At 42.0% G+C, this 19,995-nt stretch overlaps 2 protein-coding genes across 2 annotated transcripts in view; both read left to right on the forward strand.

Moving 5' to 3' along the window:
- Nucleotides 1-4,648: 4,648 nt before the first annotated feature.
- On the forward strand, nt 4,649-6,365 carry LOC307188132 (glycerol kinase-like; the record flags this gene model as incomplete). Its single annotated transcript, XM_079924872.1, has 1 exon — nt 4,649-6,365. Exon 1 carries the CDS (start codon nt 4,710-4,712, stop codon nt 6,363-6,365), a length of 1,656 nt encoding a protein of 551 aa, XP_079780998.1. The 5' UTR covers nt 4,649-4,709.
- A 1,512-nt stretch (nt 6,366-7,877) lies between these two features.
- The window catches only part of MOGAT1 (monoacylglycerol O-acyltransferase 1), a 28,807-nt gene continuing 16,689 nt past the window's right edge, over nt 7,878-19,995 (forward strand). The window contains exon 1 of the mRNA XM_079924831.1: nt 7,878-8,042. Coding sequence (XP_079780957.1) covers nt 7,949-8,042 — 94 coding nt within the window. The 5' untranslated portion in view covers nt 7,878-7,948. The remainder of the gene's footprint in view (nt 8,043-19,995) is intronic.

Here is a 19,995-nt window from a genome sequence, read left to right on the forward strand (position 1 = left end):
GGAAGAGGGAACGGGGTGGGGGGCCAACATAGGGGTAGGGGATTAAGAGGTACAAACTATTATGTATAAAATAAATAAGCTACAAAGATATATTGTACAGCACAAGGAATATAGCCAATATTTTATAATAACTATAAATGGAGTATAACCTTTAAAAATTGTGAATCACTATGTTGTACATTGGAAACTAATATAACATTGTACATCAACTATACCTCGATAAAAATAGAAACATATGGGCTTCTCTGGTGGCGCAGTGGTTGAGAGTCCGCCTGCCAATGCAGGGGACACAGGTTCGTGCCCCGGTCCGGGAAGATCCCACATGCCGTGGAGCGGCTGGGCCCGTGAGCCATGGCCGCTGAGCCTGCGCGTCTGGAGCCTGTGCTCCGCAACGGGAGAGGCCACAACAGTGAGAGGCCAGCATACCGCAAAAAAAAAAAAAAAAAAAGAAACATATGCAAAAATTCTGATTAGGGAAAAAAGAATAAAGTGGTAAGCTTTTATGTCTGTAATTTCTTCTCCTAAAACAAACATTGTCCACTTCCTCATCCATAAAGTGAGGGTAGGACCTCTCTGGATGGTTTGGGGATAAAGTATGTGGAAACAATTTGAAACACGCTAAGTACTTTTGAATATTAGACATTTATATTCCAGGTAACAATCCAAGTGATCGGAGACTATTAATTCGCTCTAGTATTAAGCTTAGTGAAAGTGGGGTTGCTGTTGCAAACTGAGGTGATAGATGATACAATTTACAATAACTGACTTTGTTGTAATTGCTATGTATCCAAAATGAGTTCTGTTCTGGCTGAAATCTTTTATGCGTTTCCTGTAAGTCTCCTGGGGCATTCTAATCCCTTTGTAGATTACCCTGAAAATTTTAGGACTACATTAGAGTTTGGACTTTATCTTAAAAAAGATTTTAAGCAGAGAAATGACACGATTGACTTGGTATTTTGGAAAGGTCACTTTGGGTACATTGTGGAGAAGGGATTAGGGGTGGTAGTTCAAGGGGCAAAACTCAAGGCACAGAAATCACTTAGGAGGTTGCAATAATCCAGAGGAGAAATGATAGCAGCCAGGCTAGGGAAATGGCATGTGTTGGGGAAAAAAGTAATAATAATAGATCCGAGGAATCAACAGGTCATATACCAAGTAACCATAAACAACCAGAAAGATACAAACGTGAGTGAAAGCCCGTCCATTGGATTGGACCTTCTTGGAAACTGGAAGTAAATGATGGAGCCTGCTTTGCCACGCCTCCAAGGACACTGCTGTTTGAGTTGCTGAGTGCTTCATTCAAGAGCCTGTCCTGGACCCAGGTTGGTTGCAGTAGGCATTCCCAGTCACTTTCCCCTAGTTTTTCCCTTGTTTGGGTTGCTGGGGCCCCAGGTAGGTTCCCAGGCTGGGTGCAAACAAAAGGGGAGAGAGGTTCATGGGAAGGGAAAGGACATTTCATAAATATTAGTGATTACCGTAATAATTTCTCAGAGTAATTGTTCATAGTATTATAATTGTTTAAAAGAGCAGCTATGGAAGCACCTGTTTTGTAGAGCAAATAACAAATATTAACGTTAACTAATGGAAAGGTAAAAATTGAACCTCTATCAATGGAGCTTTCAAAGGAGAATGTGAAAAGAAAGCATAGTATATAGAGTCTGAGAACTTGTATGTGCCTATAGCAACAAGAAAACACAGAGGAAAGGTAAACTTCGGACCATTATCATGGTGGCTACAAAGTCTCACTCTCTTGGGAAAGACTCCTGAAACTTTGCCCAGAACAAACATACTCCAGCCCTGTCAGATTGATAACATAGTTCATTGAGAAGAAAGTAAGAAAACAGAGGGGCCTGGGCAAATTTCTTGAACTTTGTTCAGAAGAGCCTTGAGAATAGAATTTCGTGAAGGACATTCCATCAGAATTACCATAGTGATGGTCCTCTATTTGACTTTAACCCGAGCCAGTCACTGTCAATGAATTATGGTAACTGTGATGGTTGGGTTCACAGTTTATGTGGTGTGTGTGTGAATGAGAGAGAAATATTATCTTTATGACTAATGCATCTTATGAAAACCAGAACAGTGACCTTTGTCCTAAACTGTCCCCTTTAAGGCCTCTCAATCTAGAGAGAATGCTGTTTCCTTTTAAACTTAACGAAAGGAACATTTTAACTTAAACTACAGTAAAATAGAAAAACGTCATCTTCTTGTTAGTAGGAGTTAGCTATGGTAAAATGCACAGGAAACAAAATAAAAAGAGGAAGTGATTTTTAGTTATTCATTTCCAAGGATAGGCTTTTGTAATCTATAAGGCAATCTAAACTATCACCTTCTCATTCCTTAATTAGAGCTGAGAAGTGGAAAGAGGAACCACACTCGATCGCCGGAATCTCAGATGTTCAAGCCGGACAGTGTTGATTTCCTATCACCATGGCCACTTCAGGACTTAACCACGGCAGAGGTGATTTATAAATTTTTGTTGAATTATTGAAAAGTTATGCATGTTTTATTCACTCATATGTACCCAAAGCCAAGCACATAGTATATGACTGGTAAATATCGATATTTGTTGACTGAATGAATACCTAACCCCAACGCAAACCATGACAAAGTTGGTCCTCTGCATTCTTCTACCAGAGGTTCAGTGACCGGTTCCTCTGTTTCAATATCCCCTTCCTCCCTCGTGGTATCATTTGAGGAAGAGCTTAGTACGGCAGTTACTTGCTCAGGCTCTAGAAACAGACAAGCCTATTTTTAAAAAACAGAAACTTAGTTTTACTACCTACTAGGTGAACAATTAACTTGACCTCTAGCCTCACTATCTTTACTGGTAAAGGAATAATAGTACCTACCCTGGAGAGTTGCTGTGAGGCTTAAATCAAACACAGCACAGAAAGCATGTAGCCCAGTACCTGGTAGATGGTAAGCACTGAGTAAAGCGTATATATCACATATAGTTTTTTAACTGCAACCCTGTTTAAACTTTGTATTTCTCCAAATATTAGCCTACCCACCAACACCAAAAAAAAAAAAAAAAAAAAAAAAGTGGTTTCCAACCTGGGTTTTGCTGATCCCTCAGAGGTTCTGTAACTGTTTGATATCAGTTTCACTTTGCTAAAGATACACCTTGGGAAGGAGGAAGATACTGAGAAGGTGGGAGTCAGGATCCCCATTCATTTCCAACAAGAGCAGTTTCACTTTGATTTCTTTTATAAATTGGAGTTATTTGAAGATTTAAAAAAAATCCCCCTGCTAAAGTCAAAGTTTGAAACCATGATCCTACACGACATTGCTTCTGCTCATCTGTTTTAGTAGAGTTGTAAAGAGATCTAGGTCTACTCCTTGCCAGTAACCGGCTGGGGTACCTTGGGCAAATCCCTCATCTTCTCTGCTGTAAGCTCCCTATTCCACAAAATGTGTAGTTTGGAAAGAAAACGTGTAAGGTTCATGTTTTCCTATTAGTTTTATTTCTAGAGATCAACAAAACTCCTACAGAAAAGTTGTTTTGAATAGCTTGTTGAATTAAAATTTTCTCACCATTTACCTCTAATAACCTGGTACACAAGTAAACATATGTTGACTTTTAAACAAATGAGTGAATGATTTAGTTGTTCATTAAAATGGTGATGGACCCTCATGGGTCCCTGCTTTGCTTAAAGGAGCTATGATGGGGTATGACAGGTCTTTTCTACCTGCTGAGGGCCCGGGGAAGATGACAAGAGCATGAATCAGACGAGTTAGCTCCAAGTGACTAGGAGAAGGAGCTCCGGGTATGCTGCTCTTCTTATCTCCTAATAGATTGTGAATCCAATTAATCAATCAGTCCTGCCATTCACATCTCCCAGGCTTATGTCAAATCCATCTCTATTCTCCTTTGCTAACACAGTAGACCAAGCCACCATCCTCTACTCTCGCCCTACAACAGCCTCCTTAGGGTCTCCCCACTTCCACTCTTGTTACCTCCAGTCTCTTCTAATTAGGTGCTCATTCTCTATCACTGGAACTTGCATGTTTCTTTCGGGGCACTAGCACACATTTGGTTTATTTTCTGTTTCTCTCACTAGACCGTGAACCCCACGAGGACAGAGACCTTTCTTACTCATCCCATCTTATTCAGTCCATCTCCACTCCTCACCTAGTGCTTAGCACATACCAGCCTTTCCATAGATAATCAATGAATGAATGCGTGGGAATTCTCAAAGGCTCAGAGACCCTGTCTTAACTCACCTTTGTGCTATCGGCACGCAGGGCAATGCCCGGTGCAAGGCAGGCATTCCCTACATACTTGTTCCACGTGTGGGTCAACTGATGACTCCTTTCCAGGTTTTAGACGACAAAACCGTATTTGAATCTTCACTCTGCCAGCTGTGTGACTTTGAGCCTGGCCTTCATTAACTGCCGAAGGAGCTAACAGTTATTTCGCGGGGTTGCTCCAGGATAAGCTCAGGCTGGTGAGGGGCCCTGCACAATGTCTGACACGGTGTGTACTCAACGCATCACCACTACCAGTGGGGTAAGGTGCAGGGAAGAAATCTAGAAGAATCTAGAAGAGAAGAGGGAGGGGCGGGGCGAGAAGCTCCTTGCCGATACTGCGTTCTACGGCCGCGCGCTGGCTGGCCCTCCCGGCTCGCCGTCCGCCCCTCCCCCTCCCGCCGCCGTCACCCGGGAAACGGGACGCTATCGCCAGCCCGCCGACCTAAGCGAGTTTCATGGCAGCCACGAAGAAAGCAGTTTTGGGGCAGTTGGTGGGAGCAGTGGACCAGAGCACAAGCTCAACGCGCTTTTTGGTTTTCAATCCCAAAACAGCCGAACTACTTAGTTATCATCAAGTGGAAATAAAACAAGAGTTTCCAAAAGAAGGATGGGTAGAACAAGACCCTAAGGAAATCCTGCAGTCCGTCTGTGAGTGTATAGAGAAAACGTGTGAGAAACTTGGACAGCTCAATACTTCTAACATAAAAGCTATTGGTATCAGTAACCAGAGGGAGACCACTGTGGTCTGGGACAAGTTAACTGGAGAACCTCTTTACAATGCTGTGGTGTGGCTTGATCTAAGAACCCAATCTACCGTTGAGAGTCTTCGTAAAAGCATTCCAGTAAATAATAACTTTGTCAGGACCAAGACAGGCCTTCCACTTAGCACCTACTTCAGTGCAGTGAAACTTCGTTGGCTCCTTGCCAACGTGAGAAAAGTTCAAAAGGCAGTTGAAGAAGATAGAGCCCTTTTTGGGACCATTGATTCATGGCTTATTTGGAGCTTGACAGGAGGAGCCAGTGGAGGCGTCCATTGTACGGATGTAACAAATGCAAGCAGGACGATGCTTTTCAACATTCATTCTTTGGAATGGGATAAAGAGCTCTGTGAATTTTTTCAAGTTCCAATGAAAATTCTTCCAAATGTCCGGAGTTCTTCTGAGATCTATGGCCTAATGAAAGCTGGAGCCTTGGAAGGTGTGCCAATATCTGGGTGTTTGGGGGACCAATCTGCTGCATTGGTGGGACAACAGTGCTTCCAGGATGGACAAGCCAAAAACACGTATGGAACAGGCTGTTTCTTACTATGTAATACAGGCCATAAGTGTATATTTTCTGAACATGGCCTTCTGACCACAGTGGCTTACAAACTCGGAAGAGACAAACCAGTACATTATGCATTAGAAGGTTCGGTAGCTATAGCCGGCGCTGCTGTTCGCTGGCTCAGAGACAATCTTGGAATTATAAAGACCTCAGAGGAAGTTGAAAAACTTGCTAAAGAAGTAGGTTCCTCTTGTGGCTGCTGTTTTGTCCCAGCCTTTTCAGGGCTATATGCACCTTATTGGGAGCCCAGTGCAAGAGGGATCATCTGTGGGCTCACCCAATTCACCAATAAATGCCATATTGCTTTTGCTTCATTAGAAGCTGTTTGTTTCCAAACCCGAGAGGTTTTGGATGCCATGAACCGGGACTGTGGAATTGCACTCAGCCATTTGCAGGTAGACGGAGGAATGAGCAACAACAAAATTCTTATGCAGCTACAAGCAGACATTCTGTATATCCCAGTAGTGAAGCCCTTGATGCCTGAAACAACTGCCCTGGGAGCTGCCATGGCAGCCGGGGCTGCAGAAGGGGTTGGCGTTTGGAGTCTCGAGCCTGAGGATTTGTCAGCTGTCACGATGGAGCGGTTTGAACCTCAGATCAACGCCAAGGAAAGTGAAATTCGTTATTCTACATGGAAGAAAGCTGTGATGAAGTCCATGGGTTGGGTTAGCACTCAGTCTTCGGAAAATGGTGACCCTAGCATCTTCAGTAGTTTACCCTTGGGCTTTTTTATAGTGAGTAGCATGGTAATGTTAATCGGAGCAAGGTACCTCTCAGGTGTGCCATAAATAATACCAAGTCATGGATTCCAAAGATGTGAGCTCTTTACCTGACAAGAAAATTCAGTGGTTCTGTCTTTTAATGTGCTGACACCATTCATAGACTCTGATTTTATTTGTAAGCCACTTGCTGCATGACCCTCCAAGTAGACCTGTGGCTTGAAATAAAGAAAATGCGGCACACACAAAACAGTGATTTCTCAATTAGGAACCAAAAAAAAACAACCGCAAGTTTTGCATACAAAAAGTCACAAACAGCTCCCCTGAACTACCCAGTGGTTGTTATTTTTAATCTAACTTTCTATTAAAACGTTGAAGGAGAAAGGGGCATGGTGGGGGGATGGGTAGTCAACTCTGTTGTTTTGCCCTCTTCCAGATCCCTTCTAGCAATGACTTGACAGCTACCTGCCACTTGGTGTTGGTCAACTCTACAGGAAGATTTACAAAGAAAATGTAGTGGGCGCTCACAGCATGAGGCACAATTTAGAATCCATCCATTTATTTAACACATAATTGAAACCCTTCACTGGCAAATCTTAGGGTAAAGACTTGAACCCTAAACACAGCCTGCAAGGATCTGGTCCTTGGCTACCATTTTTGACTCATTTCACTCCATTCTCCTCCTTGTTCCCTGAGCTCCCACTATTTTGGTCTTCTTTGACTTTCAGCCACAGGACCTTTGCACATGTGCTTCCCTTTGCTTGAATTAGATTCACCGTTATAATTAAAGTCAAGGTCACTTCTTCCGAGACTGACCTTCCAGTCTAAGTCCTAGAACCTTCTCATTCACTCATAGAAGCATTTTACTTTGCAATTACACACCCAACTGTGTGGTTATTTTCCTTATGCTCCCCCCCCCCATAATTTGTACCCTCTGGGAATCGATGAATGACTTGGTTACTGAGTGTATCCCCAGCGCCCAGAATGGTTCCCGGCACGTGGGAGGTATTCAATAAATGTCCTTTGAATGAATAAGCGAAAGTTTTCCAAGATTCGTATAGGAATCTGAGACACAAAGATGAGGAGGCCCCAGAGTTTGGGGGTGGTGTGGGGAACACAGACCAACAAACAGATGGGTACCAAGCTCCAGAGAACCTAACTCCTGCGCCTTCCTCCAGCTGGTGGGAGATCCTAACCCTTTCCCAGCTGCAGACACCCTCGGAGGAAGAGGTGGGTTTAAAGGCGCATGCTGAAGCCTCGCGCACAGTAATCCACCAGTTGAATCAACCAGCCCGGTGGAGATCCCAGGTCTTGGGCGAAGTTGCAGGAGCCCGCGTCGCCGAGCTCTGGCAGGGTGCCAGGTGACCCCTCTCGTCCACCCTTGTGCCCAATGCGGCGCGCCAGCCAATGCGCCCCGGGCGCCGCAGCTGCTCCCGAGCCCGGGCGCGTGATTGGCAGCCTCCAGCCTCAGCCCCGGCGCGCCCTCCCACCCAAGACTAAGTCCAGTCCGCGCCCACTCCGGGGCGGTCGCCGCCTCCTCTGCGCCGGGGTGCTGGGCGCTGGGCCGGCAGGCAGCGCACACCCGGCAGGCGCCGCGGAGCAGCGAGGTCCCAGGCGGCAGCGCTCGGCGCAGTCCTCGCTCCGGCCGGGCCATGAAGGTCGAGTTTGCGCCGCTCAACATCCCGCTGGCGCGGCGGCTGCAGACGGCGGCGGTGCTGCAGTGGGTCCTGTCCTTCCTTCTGCTCGGTAAGGACTCCCGGCCACGCAAGATCCGGGCGAAACACCGCGGTGCCTGGGGCTCCGTCTCCCCCCTCCCGGACATCACTAATTCCCTTGTAAGCCAGAGCAGGCAGGTCACAGAGGGCATTTGTAGCTAATTTAGGACTCCCCTCTTTGATTCATCTTTCCACGTGAACCTTGTAGCAAGCCACTGATTGGCAACTTTATTTTCCCCTGTGCTGTTTTTAAAACTCGAGGTGTACTTTACCCACAGTAAAAGGCACAGATTTTAACTCGATGAGTTTTGACAAATGTATACAGCCAAGTGTAACCACGACCCAATCGAGCTATAGGACGTTGCACTTAAGCCCCTCAAAAGTCGATAAACTCGTTTCTTGAATTATCGATTCATAAACGGAAAAACAATGCCCAAGGATTTGAAACCTGATTCCTTCCTTATCCTCCCCCCCTCATAACAAATATCTGCGTTAGCTTTCCCGTGTTGAAGATTTTCCGGATGCAGAAAGCTACCTTGCTGCAAAGAAGACTGCACCACACGTTAGGTTGGGTTGGATGGCCTCTCTCTGTAAATAATTCGACCCAGGAGAGTGTGTTCTAGCCAGTTGCCAAATTAAGCCCAGGTTGAAATGCGCAGGAGCCAGTCACTAGATGGGGCAGGGGGCTTATCTGGAAGCTTTTTCTCTGGATGTTTGTTCTGCCCTTGAGGGGGGTGGGGGCATGGGGAGGGTCAGGGGAAAGGAGGGAGTGTAAGAGGACAGGAATTACTGGGAACTTAAACTCTTCAGAAGGCCCAAGTCATTTGTGTGCTATAAGTTCATGGGTGGTACACTGTCCAGGCCACAGTAATAATAAATTCATTACACTGTAGAGGTTTACAATTTTGAAACCATTTTACATTTTGAATGCCTGGATCAGTGGTTCTCAACCCTGGCTGCACATTAAGGTCACTGGAGGAATTTCCAAAAAATAAGATACCCAGGCTCTATCCCTAGAATTTTGAATTCATTTGTTTCAGAAAGGAACCTGCACATCAGGATTTTTTTTTTTTTAATAAACTCTCCAAGTACAGCTAGAGTTTACTGAAAAAGGAAATTCAAATAATTAACTCATTAAGTCCTCCTAGGCCAAACTGTTGAGACAGCATTACACTTTGTTTTGCTCTAGGCCAAAGTACCATTGAGGTAACAGCTACACTTATCGCGGGCCTTGTGTGTGTCAGGTACTGTTCTGCCGGCTACAGCTTGGCACTTGCCATCTACCTCTACAGTTCTAAGCACGATACACTATTAACCATGTAATCTTCACAACAGCCCTGTGGGGTAAGGACTGTGTCTTCCTGTGCTCATTGTACCGCTGAGGGAACTAAGAGGTGAAGTGAACTGTTCAAGGTCACACAGTTAGTAGGAGGTGGAGGGGCTGGGTGCAAACCCAAATATTCTACCCAGAGTTCCTGCTTTAACCACTGTGCTGTCCAATTTAATGCCTTGAAACTGGAGACTGACTTTCTTGCTCATCAGCCAGCACATCTCTGATAGCCCACTGTCTTTTCCTTCCATGGCCCTTATCATTGCTTGTATTTGTGTGTGTCTGTGGTTACTTGAGAAAGGTCTCTATGGCCATCTGTAGGAGAGCAGAATTTGCCAGCCCCAAGTATGTTTCTTTGGTATATTAATTATTTTAAGCTGGTTATTTTCTAAGAAGCAGCAGACATGGGAAAAACTCTGAAAACCTAGTGGGAGTTACCCTTTTGTAAGAAACATTTACATTTATAAGGGAAATCTCCATTTGTAAGGGTGTCTCCCTTGCTGTACCAGGAAGAGGATGATGACCAAATCTCTAAAAACCTACCAATGAAGAAGGCAGGGACTTAAATTTGCATAAAACCTTACCCTTCCTTACTGTGCTTTTCCTCATAACCTCCCATAACTGACTCAACCCACCTTCAATATCCTTTTTTGTCTTTAGCTGAGGATGGTATTTTTTTTTTTTTTTTTTTTTTTGCGGTACGCGGGCCTCTCCCATTGCGGAGCACAGGCTCCAGACGCGCAGGCTCAGCGGCCATGGGTCACAGGCCCAGCCGCTCCGCGGCATGTGGGATCTTCCCCGACCGGGGCATGAACCGGCGTCCCCCGCATCGGCAGGCAGACTCCCAACCACTGCGCCACCAGGGAAGCCCTGAGGATGGTATTTAAGGGGAGGGTTTTGGCCGTTTTGGCAAGTTACTCAGTTTTCCTGGGTCTCCCCCAGGCATACATATTATTAAAATTTTGTTTGATTTCCTCCCATTAATCTGTCTCACGTCAATTTAATTCTTAGATCAGCCAGAGGAACGTAGGAGGGTAGAGGAAAATTTCTTCCTCCCTGATACATCCTAGTTCACAGGCTCAGTGAGGGAGTACCCAGCCCGTGCCTGGCTCATGGAAGGCACACAATAAGTACTGGTTGAATGTCTTCACTCTGTCACCCAAAAGGGAAGTGGTCCACCCCACAGGTCGCTATTTGTATCAACTCATGTATGTAAATCCCCACAGTGACCCTAGAGGTAGGGGCTAACCCCTGTACTCATTTTCCAAAGATAGAGCTTGGAGGTGTAGTAACTGCTCAAGGTCACAAGGTGGGTGGTAGAGCCTTATGTGTCATATGTGAATGGACTAATGACTTTAGACATGGCCCACCAGTCCTAATTTGAATCAAACTACAGTGGCTTGACAGACAATTCATTTAAATGCTCTTATTGCATGCATTTGACATTCGTGTTACTAGGAGCATATTATTTTGTATTATCATATATTTTGGAAATTTTATTATGAAAAGTTCCAAACGTACAGAAAAGTAGAGAAGGGTATAAACTCCCATATACCCATTACTTGGATTTATAATTATTTTAACAATTTGCTATATTAGTTTTACCTATTTTGCAAAAATATTTTAAAGCAAATCACATTGCATTTTAATCCCAAGTACTTTAGTATGCCTATTATAAAATTATTTTACAAAATTATAGTAACATTGTCCCATGTAGCATAATTAACATTAATTGCTTAAAATCATCTAAACCAAGTCAATATGCATATTGCCTAAAATTGAGCCCCAAATACACTTTTATGTGTGACTTACTTGAACCAGGATCCAAAAAAGCCCCCTGGGTTGCATTTAGTTTTTAATTTAGAACAGTTTTCCCCCTCATTTGTTTTCTTGTCAATGAAGCATTGAAGAAGCCGGGTTATCTGTCCTGCAAGATGTGTCTTCAGAAGTTCTCTGATTGCTATTTTGTAGGGTTAACATGTTCCTCAATTCCCTGTATTTCTTCTAAAATGGAAGTTGGAGCTAAAGGTTTGATTAGATTTAGGTGAAACCTTTTTGCAAGTCCTTTGCCGAGGTGCTGCTGTGTGCTCCTGTTGCATTATGTCAGAATGCACATAGTGCCTAGCTGTCCCTTATGAGAGTGGTCAATGGGTACAGGTAGGAAGTAATGTGAGGGGTGGTAATTGACATGCTGCAAATAAAAGTTCCCTATTGACCGTTGACCTTTCACCTAGTCTCCATTAATGATCCTTGACCAAATTAACTGTTTTATTTGGGACTACAAAATGGTAATTTTCATATTCTATCATTCATTCTTCACATATTAACTAGAATTTATGCCAGGAATAATTTTTCCTCATCATCTAGGGCCATTGGTTACCCTGCAATTCAATTCTTATGGTAAAGGCAGTATAAACGCTTACCTATTTCTTTCCATTTTAATTATTTTAAAGTAAGGAGTTCGTGTAGTATCTCCTTCCAATGATGATAAGAGAAGTTTTATTAACTATGTATTTTAAAGTCTCTAAATCAAAATCTTGGAATGCATTTTTCTTTCCACCATCAGGAAATGAGTTTAAGCTATTAGCACTTGGGATATATTTTTTTTTTAAAAAAAAAGCAAAATGTTTCATTTAGTCATGAAATCAAATACTGTTTCCTTGAGATAAATGTTAAGTGCCTGTCTTCCAATCTTATAACATTGTATTATTTTTAGGTGTGCAACATAATAATTTGATATATGTCTATTGCAAAATGATTTCCACAGTAAGTTTAGTTAAAATCCATTACCACACATTTTTTTTCTCTTATGTTGAGATCTTTAAGATTTACTCTCAGCAACTTTCAAATATGCAATACAGTATTGTTAACTGTAGTCCCCATGCTGTACATTACATGCCCAGGACTTATTTATCTTATAAGTGAAAGTTTTTACGTTTTGATCAATTTTACTCATTTTACCTCCCCCGGCCCCCCGCATACCTCCACCTTTGGCAACCACCAATCTGTTCTCTGTATCTATGAGCTTGTTCTTTTGTTTTGTTTGTTTGTCCACACATGTAAGATTATGTATTTGTCCTTCTCTGCCTCACTGATTCCACTTAGCATAAAGGTCTATCCATGTTGTCACTAATGGCAGGATTTCCTTTCCATGGCTGAATAATATTCTATTTCATATATGTAGTATATATCACATTTTCGGTATCCATTCGTCTGTTGATGGACACTAGTTGTTTCCACGTCTTGACTATTGTAAATAATGCTGCCGTGAACATGACGGGGTGCAGATATCTTTTCCAGATAGTGATTTCATTTCCTTCAATAAATGCTGGGAGGTGGAATTGCTGGATCACCTATCTTCCAATCTTAATATTCAAGAAACGGAAACATTACTTACTAGCTTGTGTGCTACCAACCTGCTAACTGAAAAGTGGAAAACTGAAAAAGAGAGAGCCAACATTTATTGACCATCTTCTATCTACAACTCCTTGTGGCAGGGATTATTAGATTTATTTTTTTTAGGTGAGAAAACTGAAGCTCAAGAGGTATGTATCTTACCTAAGACCATGTGGTGAGACTGTGATCTTTTACTGAATGGGTCTATTTATTTACTTATTTATTTAAGCAGCCTTATTGTGACACTGTCAAACAGTTAACTGCACATATTTATTTTATTTTATTTTTTGACTGTGCCGTGCAGCTTGTGGGATCTTAGACCCCCAACCAGGGATTGAACAAGGGTCTTTGGCAGTGAAAGCTCAGAGTCCTAACCACTGGACTGTCAGGGAATTCCCACTGCACATATTTAATGTGTACAGTTTAAGTTGTCACATATGCACACCTGAAAAAAATACTGCCACAATTAAGATAGTAAATATAGCCATCATCCCCAAAGGTTTCTCATATCCATTTTGTAACCCCTCCTTCTCCCATCTACAAGCATCCACTTAATGTGGTTGCTGTCATTCATAATACTAGTTTGCATTTTCTAGTGTTTTATATAAATGGAGACACAGCATACGTACTCTTTTTTTTTTTTTTTTGGTCTGGCTTCTTTCACTGAATATAATTATTTTGAGATTCATTCTTTTTGTATGTGTATTAAGTAGTTCATAGCTTTTTTGTTTCAGAGTGGTATTCTAGTGAGTGAATATATTGCAATTTGTTTGTTCATTCATGTATTCATGAATATTTGCGTTGTAGCTATTATCAGTAATACTGCCGTGAACTTCTACCTACAAGTCTTTTTTTTTTTTTTTTTTTTTTGCGGTACGCGGGCCTCTCACTGTTGTGGCCTCTCGCGCAGGCTCAGCGGCCATGGCTCACGGGCCCAGCCACTCCGCGGCATGTGGGATCTTCCCGGACCGGGGCACGAACCCGCGTCCCCTCATCGGCAGGCGGACTGTCAACCACTGCGCCACCAGGGAAGCCCTGCCTACAAGTCTTAACGAATGTATACTTTCTTTATTCTTGGGTAAACCTAGGAATGGAACGGTTGATCATGTTATGGTAGGAGCAGGTTTAACTTTTTCAGAAATCGCCAAACTTTCTTCCCGAGTTGTTGTACCAGTTTACATTCCCACCAGCACCGTATGAGAGTTCCAGTTGCTCCATATCCTTGCCATCATTTGATATAGGCAGTCCTTTTAATCTTTGCAACTTTAACAGGTGTGTAGTGGTGTCTCTCATTGTAGCTTTTGTTCACATTTCCCTGGTGTCTAATGATGTTGAACATCTTTTCATGTGCTTGTTTGCCATTTGTATGTTTTCTTTTTTTAATAATGTTTTAATTTAGTCTTATTTCATTTTTTTAATATAAATTTATTTGTTTTATTTATTTTTGGCTGTGTTGGGTATTCTTTGCTGCGCATGGCATTTCTCTAGTTGTGGTGAGAGGGGGCTACTCTTTGTTGTGGTGTGCAGCCTTCTCATTGCGGTGGCTTCTCTTGTTGCGGAGCATGGCCTCTAGGCAGGCAGGCTTCAATAGTTGTGGCACACGGGCTCAGGAGTTGTGGCTCATGGGCTTAGTTGCTCTGCGGCATGTAGGATCTTGCCAGACCAGGGCTCGAACCCGTGTCCCCTGCATTGGCAGGCAGATTCCTAACCACTGTGCCACCAGGGAAGTCCCTGTATGTTTTCTTGGTTGAAGTACCTGTTTAAATCTTTTGCGCATTTTTGATTGGGTTGCTTGCTTTCCTATTATTGAGTTTTGAGAGTTTGTGTTCTTCGGGATACACGTCCTTTATCAGGCATACACTTTGCATAGATTTTTTTCTTCCAGTCTATGGGTTATCTTTTGTGTATCTGAAGAGCAGAAATTTTAAATTTTGGTGAAGTCTAACATATCCATATTTTCTCTATGGATTGTGTTTTTGGTGTTATAGCTAAGAAATCTTTGCTTAATCCCAGTTCACAAAGATTTTCTGCGTTTTCTTCAAGTTTTATAGTTTTAGGTTTTACGTATAGATCTATGATCCATTTTGGGTTCATTTTTGTATATAGTACAAGGTCCAAGTTCATTTTTTTGGCATATGTTTAATTGTTGCAGCTCTGTTGTTCAAAAGAAAAAAAAAGCTGTTTTTTCTTTACTGCATTGGGCTTGTGCTTTTGTCAAAAATCAGTTGTCCATATATGTGTGGATTTATTTCTGGATTATTCTGTACTATTAATCTGTTTATCTATCTTGATGCCATTACCATGTTGTTTTGATTACTGTGACTTTATAATAATTCATGAAATCAGGTAGTGTTAGCCCTCAAGCTTTGTTCTTTTCTTCAGAGTTGTTTTGACTATTATAGGTTCTTTACATTTTCATATGCATTTTAGAATTGATTTGTCCGTTTATACTAAAAAGCCTGCTGGGTTTTCATTGGAATTGCTTTTTGATTGAGATTAGTTTATAGTTTAACTTGGAGAAAATTGACGTCAAAAAATGCTGTCTTCCACTGTTGATTTTATTTATATCAGAAGTTTTCAACTTTAGAGTATATCTAAGAATCACCTGGGGACTTGTTAAAATGCAAATTCCCCAGAGATTTTGGTTCTGTAGGTGTCAGGGCCCTTAAAATTGTTTTCACTTTTTATTTTGAAGTAACTTCAAAAATAATAACTGTAAGTTTTTTGGTAATTTTCTATATTTCTTCATCAAATTCCCCAAATGTTAACATTTTACCATGTTTCCTTTATCTTTCTCTCTCACACATGTATATCATCACCATCATCATCTGAACTCTTTAAGTTGCAGACATGGTCTGCCTTTATCCTTAAGCACTTCCGCACATATTTCCTAATATATATCTCTTACATAACCACAGTACAATTATCCAAATCAGAAAAATAACAGTGTTGCTGTACTATGACCTAATCCAGAGGCGCTATTCATATTTCAGCGATTGTCCCGCTGATGTCCTTTATCGCAAAGGAATCCACATGTTGTATGTAGTTACATCTTTTTAGTCTCCCTTAATCTGGAAAATTTTGAGGGAGCACATTTTAACATTCACTCTAGTGATTCATGCTAGATTCCTGGACTTGCATAAACACTACTGTGCCTCTTTTATCATGGATTATTTATGTGGTTTTCAGTTTGTAGGTATACAAAGTATTTGTGCTTCTTTTGTCCTTCAGCTTGTAAAGCTTTCTGAAATAGTATGAAAATGGGACTGGTTTCAACTGGATCCTTGTTATAATTTATTTGACTTCATTAGGCAAAGAAATAGGTCCAGTAATGAATTCACTTTTAAACAAGAAAAATGCAGATCCTTGTATGGCAATAATTTTTAAAGGCGATATGGAGCAGACCCACATATGAGGGATACTAGGCTGAAAAATTCTGCAAAGTGTTCTGAGATTTGTCTTTTAGCCCCATCCTCATCCTAAGAAACTCTGGAAGGCAAGTTTTCTTAAAGCAGGAATTTTAAAAATTAGAGGAATGTTATGCTTATATTCTTGTACTCAGCAGATGACACCGATTGATGTTTTGAAATACAGTGCCTCAGGAATAAAAAGGAAAAGAATGTGACGTGCTAAAAGATTTTGCTTGCCTCTCAGTTGTTTTCTTTCTCCATACTATGTTAAATGGCTAAAATAAGTATAGAAACAGTTTTCCTAGGGGGAAAAATGAAAACTTCTTGGATACAAGTGGAAAGGATACACATACAAATTAAATATTTTAAATTATTTCTTAATTGGTCACTGGTCGCTACTTAACGCAAGTAAGTAAACTTCCACTAGTTTTCACAATGTTTTTCTGATGGAGTTTGCTCATCAGATTTAATAGAATCATGTTAAAGATGAGAATATTCTTACATAAGTGGATTTGTTCTGCAGTGTTTAGTTTCTTTTTTTTCCTCTTTAGTGGAACCATTTTATTTATCTTTTTAAAATAAATTTTGATTATAAGGTAGTTCATGCTAGTTATTAGAAAAGTTGGAAACTGCAGAAGAGCTTTTAGAAGAGACTAGAAAAAAGTCCATATTCCCATCCAGAGATAACTATTGTCAATGTTTTGGCATATTCCTTTCCTCTTGTTTACCTATTTAAAAAAATTATTAAAATAATATATGCGCTAGAAAATAATACATTGGGTTGAGCCATATGAAACTGGTGTTTTTAAAGGTCTCAAGCAGTCAGTGACGGCTGATAGCTAACATTTATTGAGAGTTTCCTGTATGCCATTGTTACCAAACCGAGGTTCAGCTGCTCGCCGCTCGTAAGCCAATAATTCAAGAGGTAAGTGTCAGTAGAAAGGAAAGGTGTTTTTATCAGAAAAGCCGGCAATCTGGGGAGAAGGTGGACTCATGTCCAGAGACCAGCTCTGAAGATTCTGCTCAGCCATGATAGTCTTTAAAAGGAAAAATGGGGGAGGGAGGAAGAATCTCAGTGAATCGTCAAGGCAGGAGGTTGGGTTCTGCATCCTTCTCCATTGAGTGCAGATGGGCTGACTCTCTTCAGATGTTATCTTGCCTGTGTGATCTGTCTGCAGGATTGCTTAGGGGGGCTGTTGGGGGTAGAGAGCTAGTCATTTTTTACTGCTTAATTCTTCATTTTTACTTCTTTTTATCTAGGAAAACAATCAGCAGGTTGGGCAAAGCATGGTATGCATTCAGGAGAGCAAAAGTCAGGAGTTAGTTTCAATTGCTTAGTGATCTCATTCCTATAATTAGGTTCTTGTAAGGTTAGAGGGGAACAGAAATGGGCAAACAGGAAAGGAGCAGAAGAGCTGCTTCCACCATCATACCATCATTGTTTTTGTTTTTGTTTTTAAGTGTTCTCCTTTTATTTATTTATTTGGCCACACTGCGTGGCTGGCGGGATCGAACTTGAGCCCTCGGCAGTGAAAGCGTGGAGTCCCAGCCACTGGACTGCCAGGGAATTCCTGCACCATCATTGTTCTGATGGCTTTCTGTGTGTTATTTTATTTAAGTTTCACTAACCAGTTATTTTTCCATATTATAAATAATACTTTATTAAATTTTAAAAAAACTGATAAAGAAGGGAAACTAAAACCTAGAACTTAAAAGAAATTTTCAATTGGCAAAGCGTGTTGTTAGGATTCATTTACTTTTTCAAATTCTGCTATCATCTATGGAGCATTTGCCATGGGTCAAACACTACACTACATTTTCATTTGTATTCTCTTGTATTTTAAGTATCCAGGTTGAATCCCTTGAAGCCAGAACGGATGGAGGCAGCAGAGGTAGGAAAAGTCCACGTAAGCACTGAAGGACTTTCCACCACCCAAAAGCTGTCGACCTGGCCACCACTCCTTGCCAAAAGTCTTTAGTTCATGAAAAAAGGAAATGTATATCCCTAATTTGGTGGAACACTTCTTTCTATAAAGCTAGGGATACCTGAAGGCAGCTTTGAAGCTAAAAGTGGGTCATTGGATCGATCGTTCCCTCTGTATGTATGAGATTGGAGATGAAGACTTTGCTGCAGACGTAGGGCTCTCTGTGAGGTGCCAACTTGTTCCCAGTCAAATAGCAGTGCTTCACTTATTATGCGTTATTATCAATTACATGTATAATTCATACATTTACCCATCTTTTTTTTCTTTCTTTTTTTTTTTTTTTTTTTTTTTGCGGTACGCGGGCCTCTCTCTGCTGTGGCCCCTCCCGTTGCGGAGCACAGGCTCCGGACGCGCAGGCTCAGCGGCCATGGCTCACGGGCCCAGCCGCTCCGCGGCATGTGGGATCTTCCCAGACCCGGGCACGATCCCATGTCCCCTGCATCGGCAGGCGGACTCTCAACCACTGCGCCACCAGGGAAGCCCTTTTTTCTTTATTTTATTTTTTAAAATATATTTAATTTATTTTTTGGCTGCATTGGGTCTTCGTTCCTGCGCATGGGCTTTCTCTAGTTGCAGCGAGCGGGGGCTACTCTTCGTTACAGTGCACGGGCTTCTCATTGCGGTGGCTTCTCTTGTTGTGGAGCATGGGCTCTAGGCGCGTGGGCTTCAGTAGTTGTGGCACGCGGGCTCTACAGCGCAGGCTCAGTAGTTGTGGCACGTGGGCTTAGTAGTTGCGGTGAACGGGCTTAGTTGCTCCACGGCATGTGGGATCTTCCCGGACCAGGGATCGTACCCATGTCCCCTGCATTGGCAGGGGGATTCTTAACCACTGGGCCACCAGGGAAGCCCCCTCCCCCGTCTTTTAATTTTGGAAATTTAGAAGTATTTAAAGAATAGCTCAGTATACATTCTTTTTACCTCGAGTCACCAACTCTTAGGATTTTTCAGTGTTTGTTTTCTCTGTTTCTGTAGACACACACACAGTTTGTTGTTACTGTTGCTTTTTTTTTTTTTTTTTTTCGGTACGCGGGCCTCTCACTGTTGTGGCCTCTCCCGTTGCGGAGCACAGGCTCCGGACGCGCAGGCTCAGCGGCCACGGCTCACGGGCCCAGCCGCTCCGCGGCATGTGGGATCTTCCCGGACCGGGGCACGAACCCGTGTCCCCTGCATCGGCAGGCGGACTCTCAACCACTGTGCCACCAGGGAAGCCCTGTTACTGTTGCTTTTGAACCATTTGAAAGTAAGAAATTAAGTTGTAAAAATCATTGCACTTCATTCCTCAATACTGTAGAATGTGTTTCCTGAAAACAAGGATTTTGTACACAATTGCATTCCATTATCACACCCAAGAAATGTATCATTGAAACAATAATCTTATTTAATACATGGCTCATATTCAAATTTCCCTAATTGTCTTCAAATTTTCCTTTAAAACTAGACCTGTTCTATACTTTTTGTTTGTTTTTTCATCTTTTATGACACTGATATTTTTAAAACAGCCCCAGCTAATTATCTTGTAGGATGTCCCCTAGTCTGGACTTGCCTAAATATGTTCTCATGATTAGAGTCAGGTTAGACATTTTTGGCAACAAGGTTACAAAGGTGATGGGGTCTATTTCCCATTTGATCATAAGAAGAGGCAAATGTCACTTTGTCCCTTTACTGATGATGGTAAACTTAGTGACGATGCATAAACTTTAGCTGAGCCTTTCTGACGTTCAGTGCTGTTAAAGGAGAGGGGCATTGCTGCACTATTCACAGTAGCCAAAAGGTGGAGACAACCCACATGTGCATCAACAGATAAACAAATGGATAAACAAGTTGTTATCTATCCATACATGGGAATATTGTTCAGCCATAAAA

Source organism: Stenella coeruleoalba (genome assembly GCF_951394435.1).
Source record: "Stenella coeruleoalba genome assembly, chromosome: 6".
Taxonomy (NCBI): Eukaryota; Metazoa; Chordata; class Mammalia; order Artiodactyla; family Delphinidae; genus Stenella; species Stenella coeruleoalba.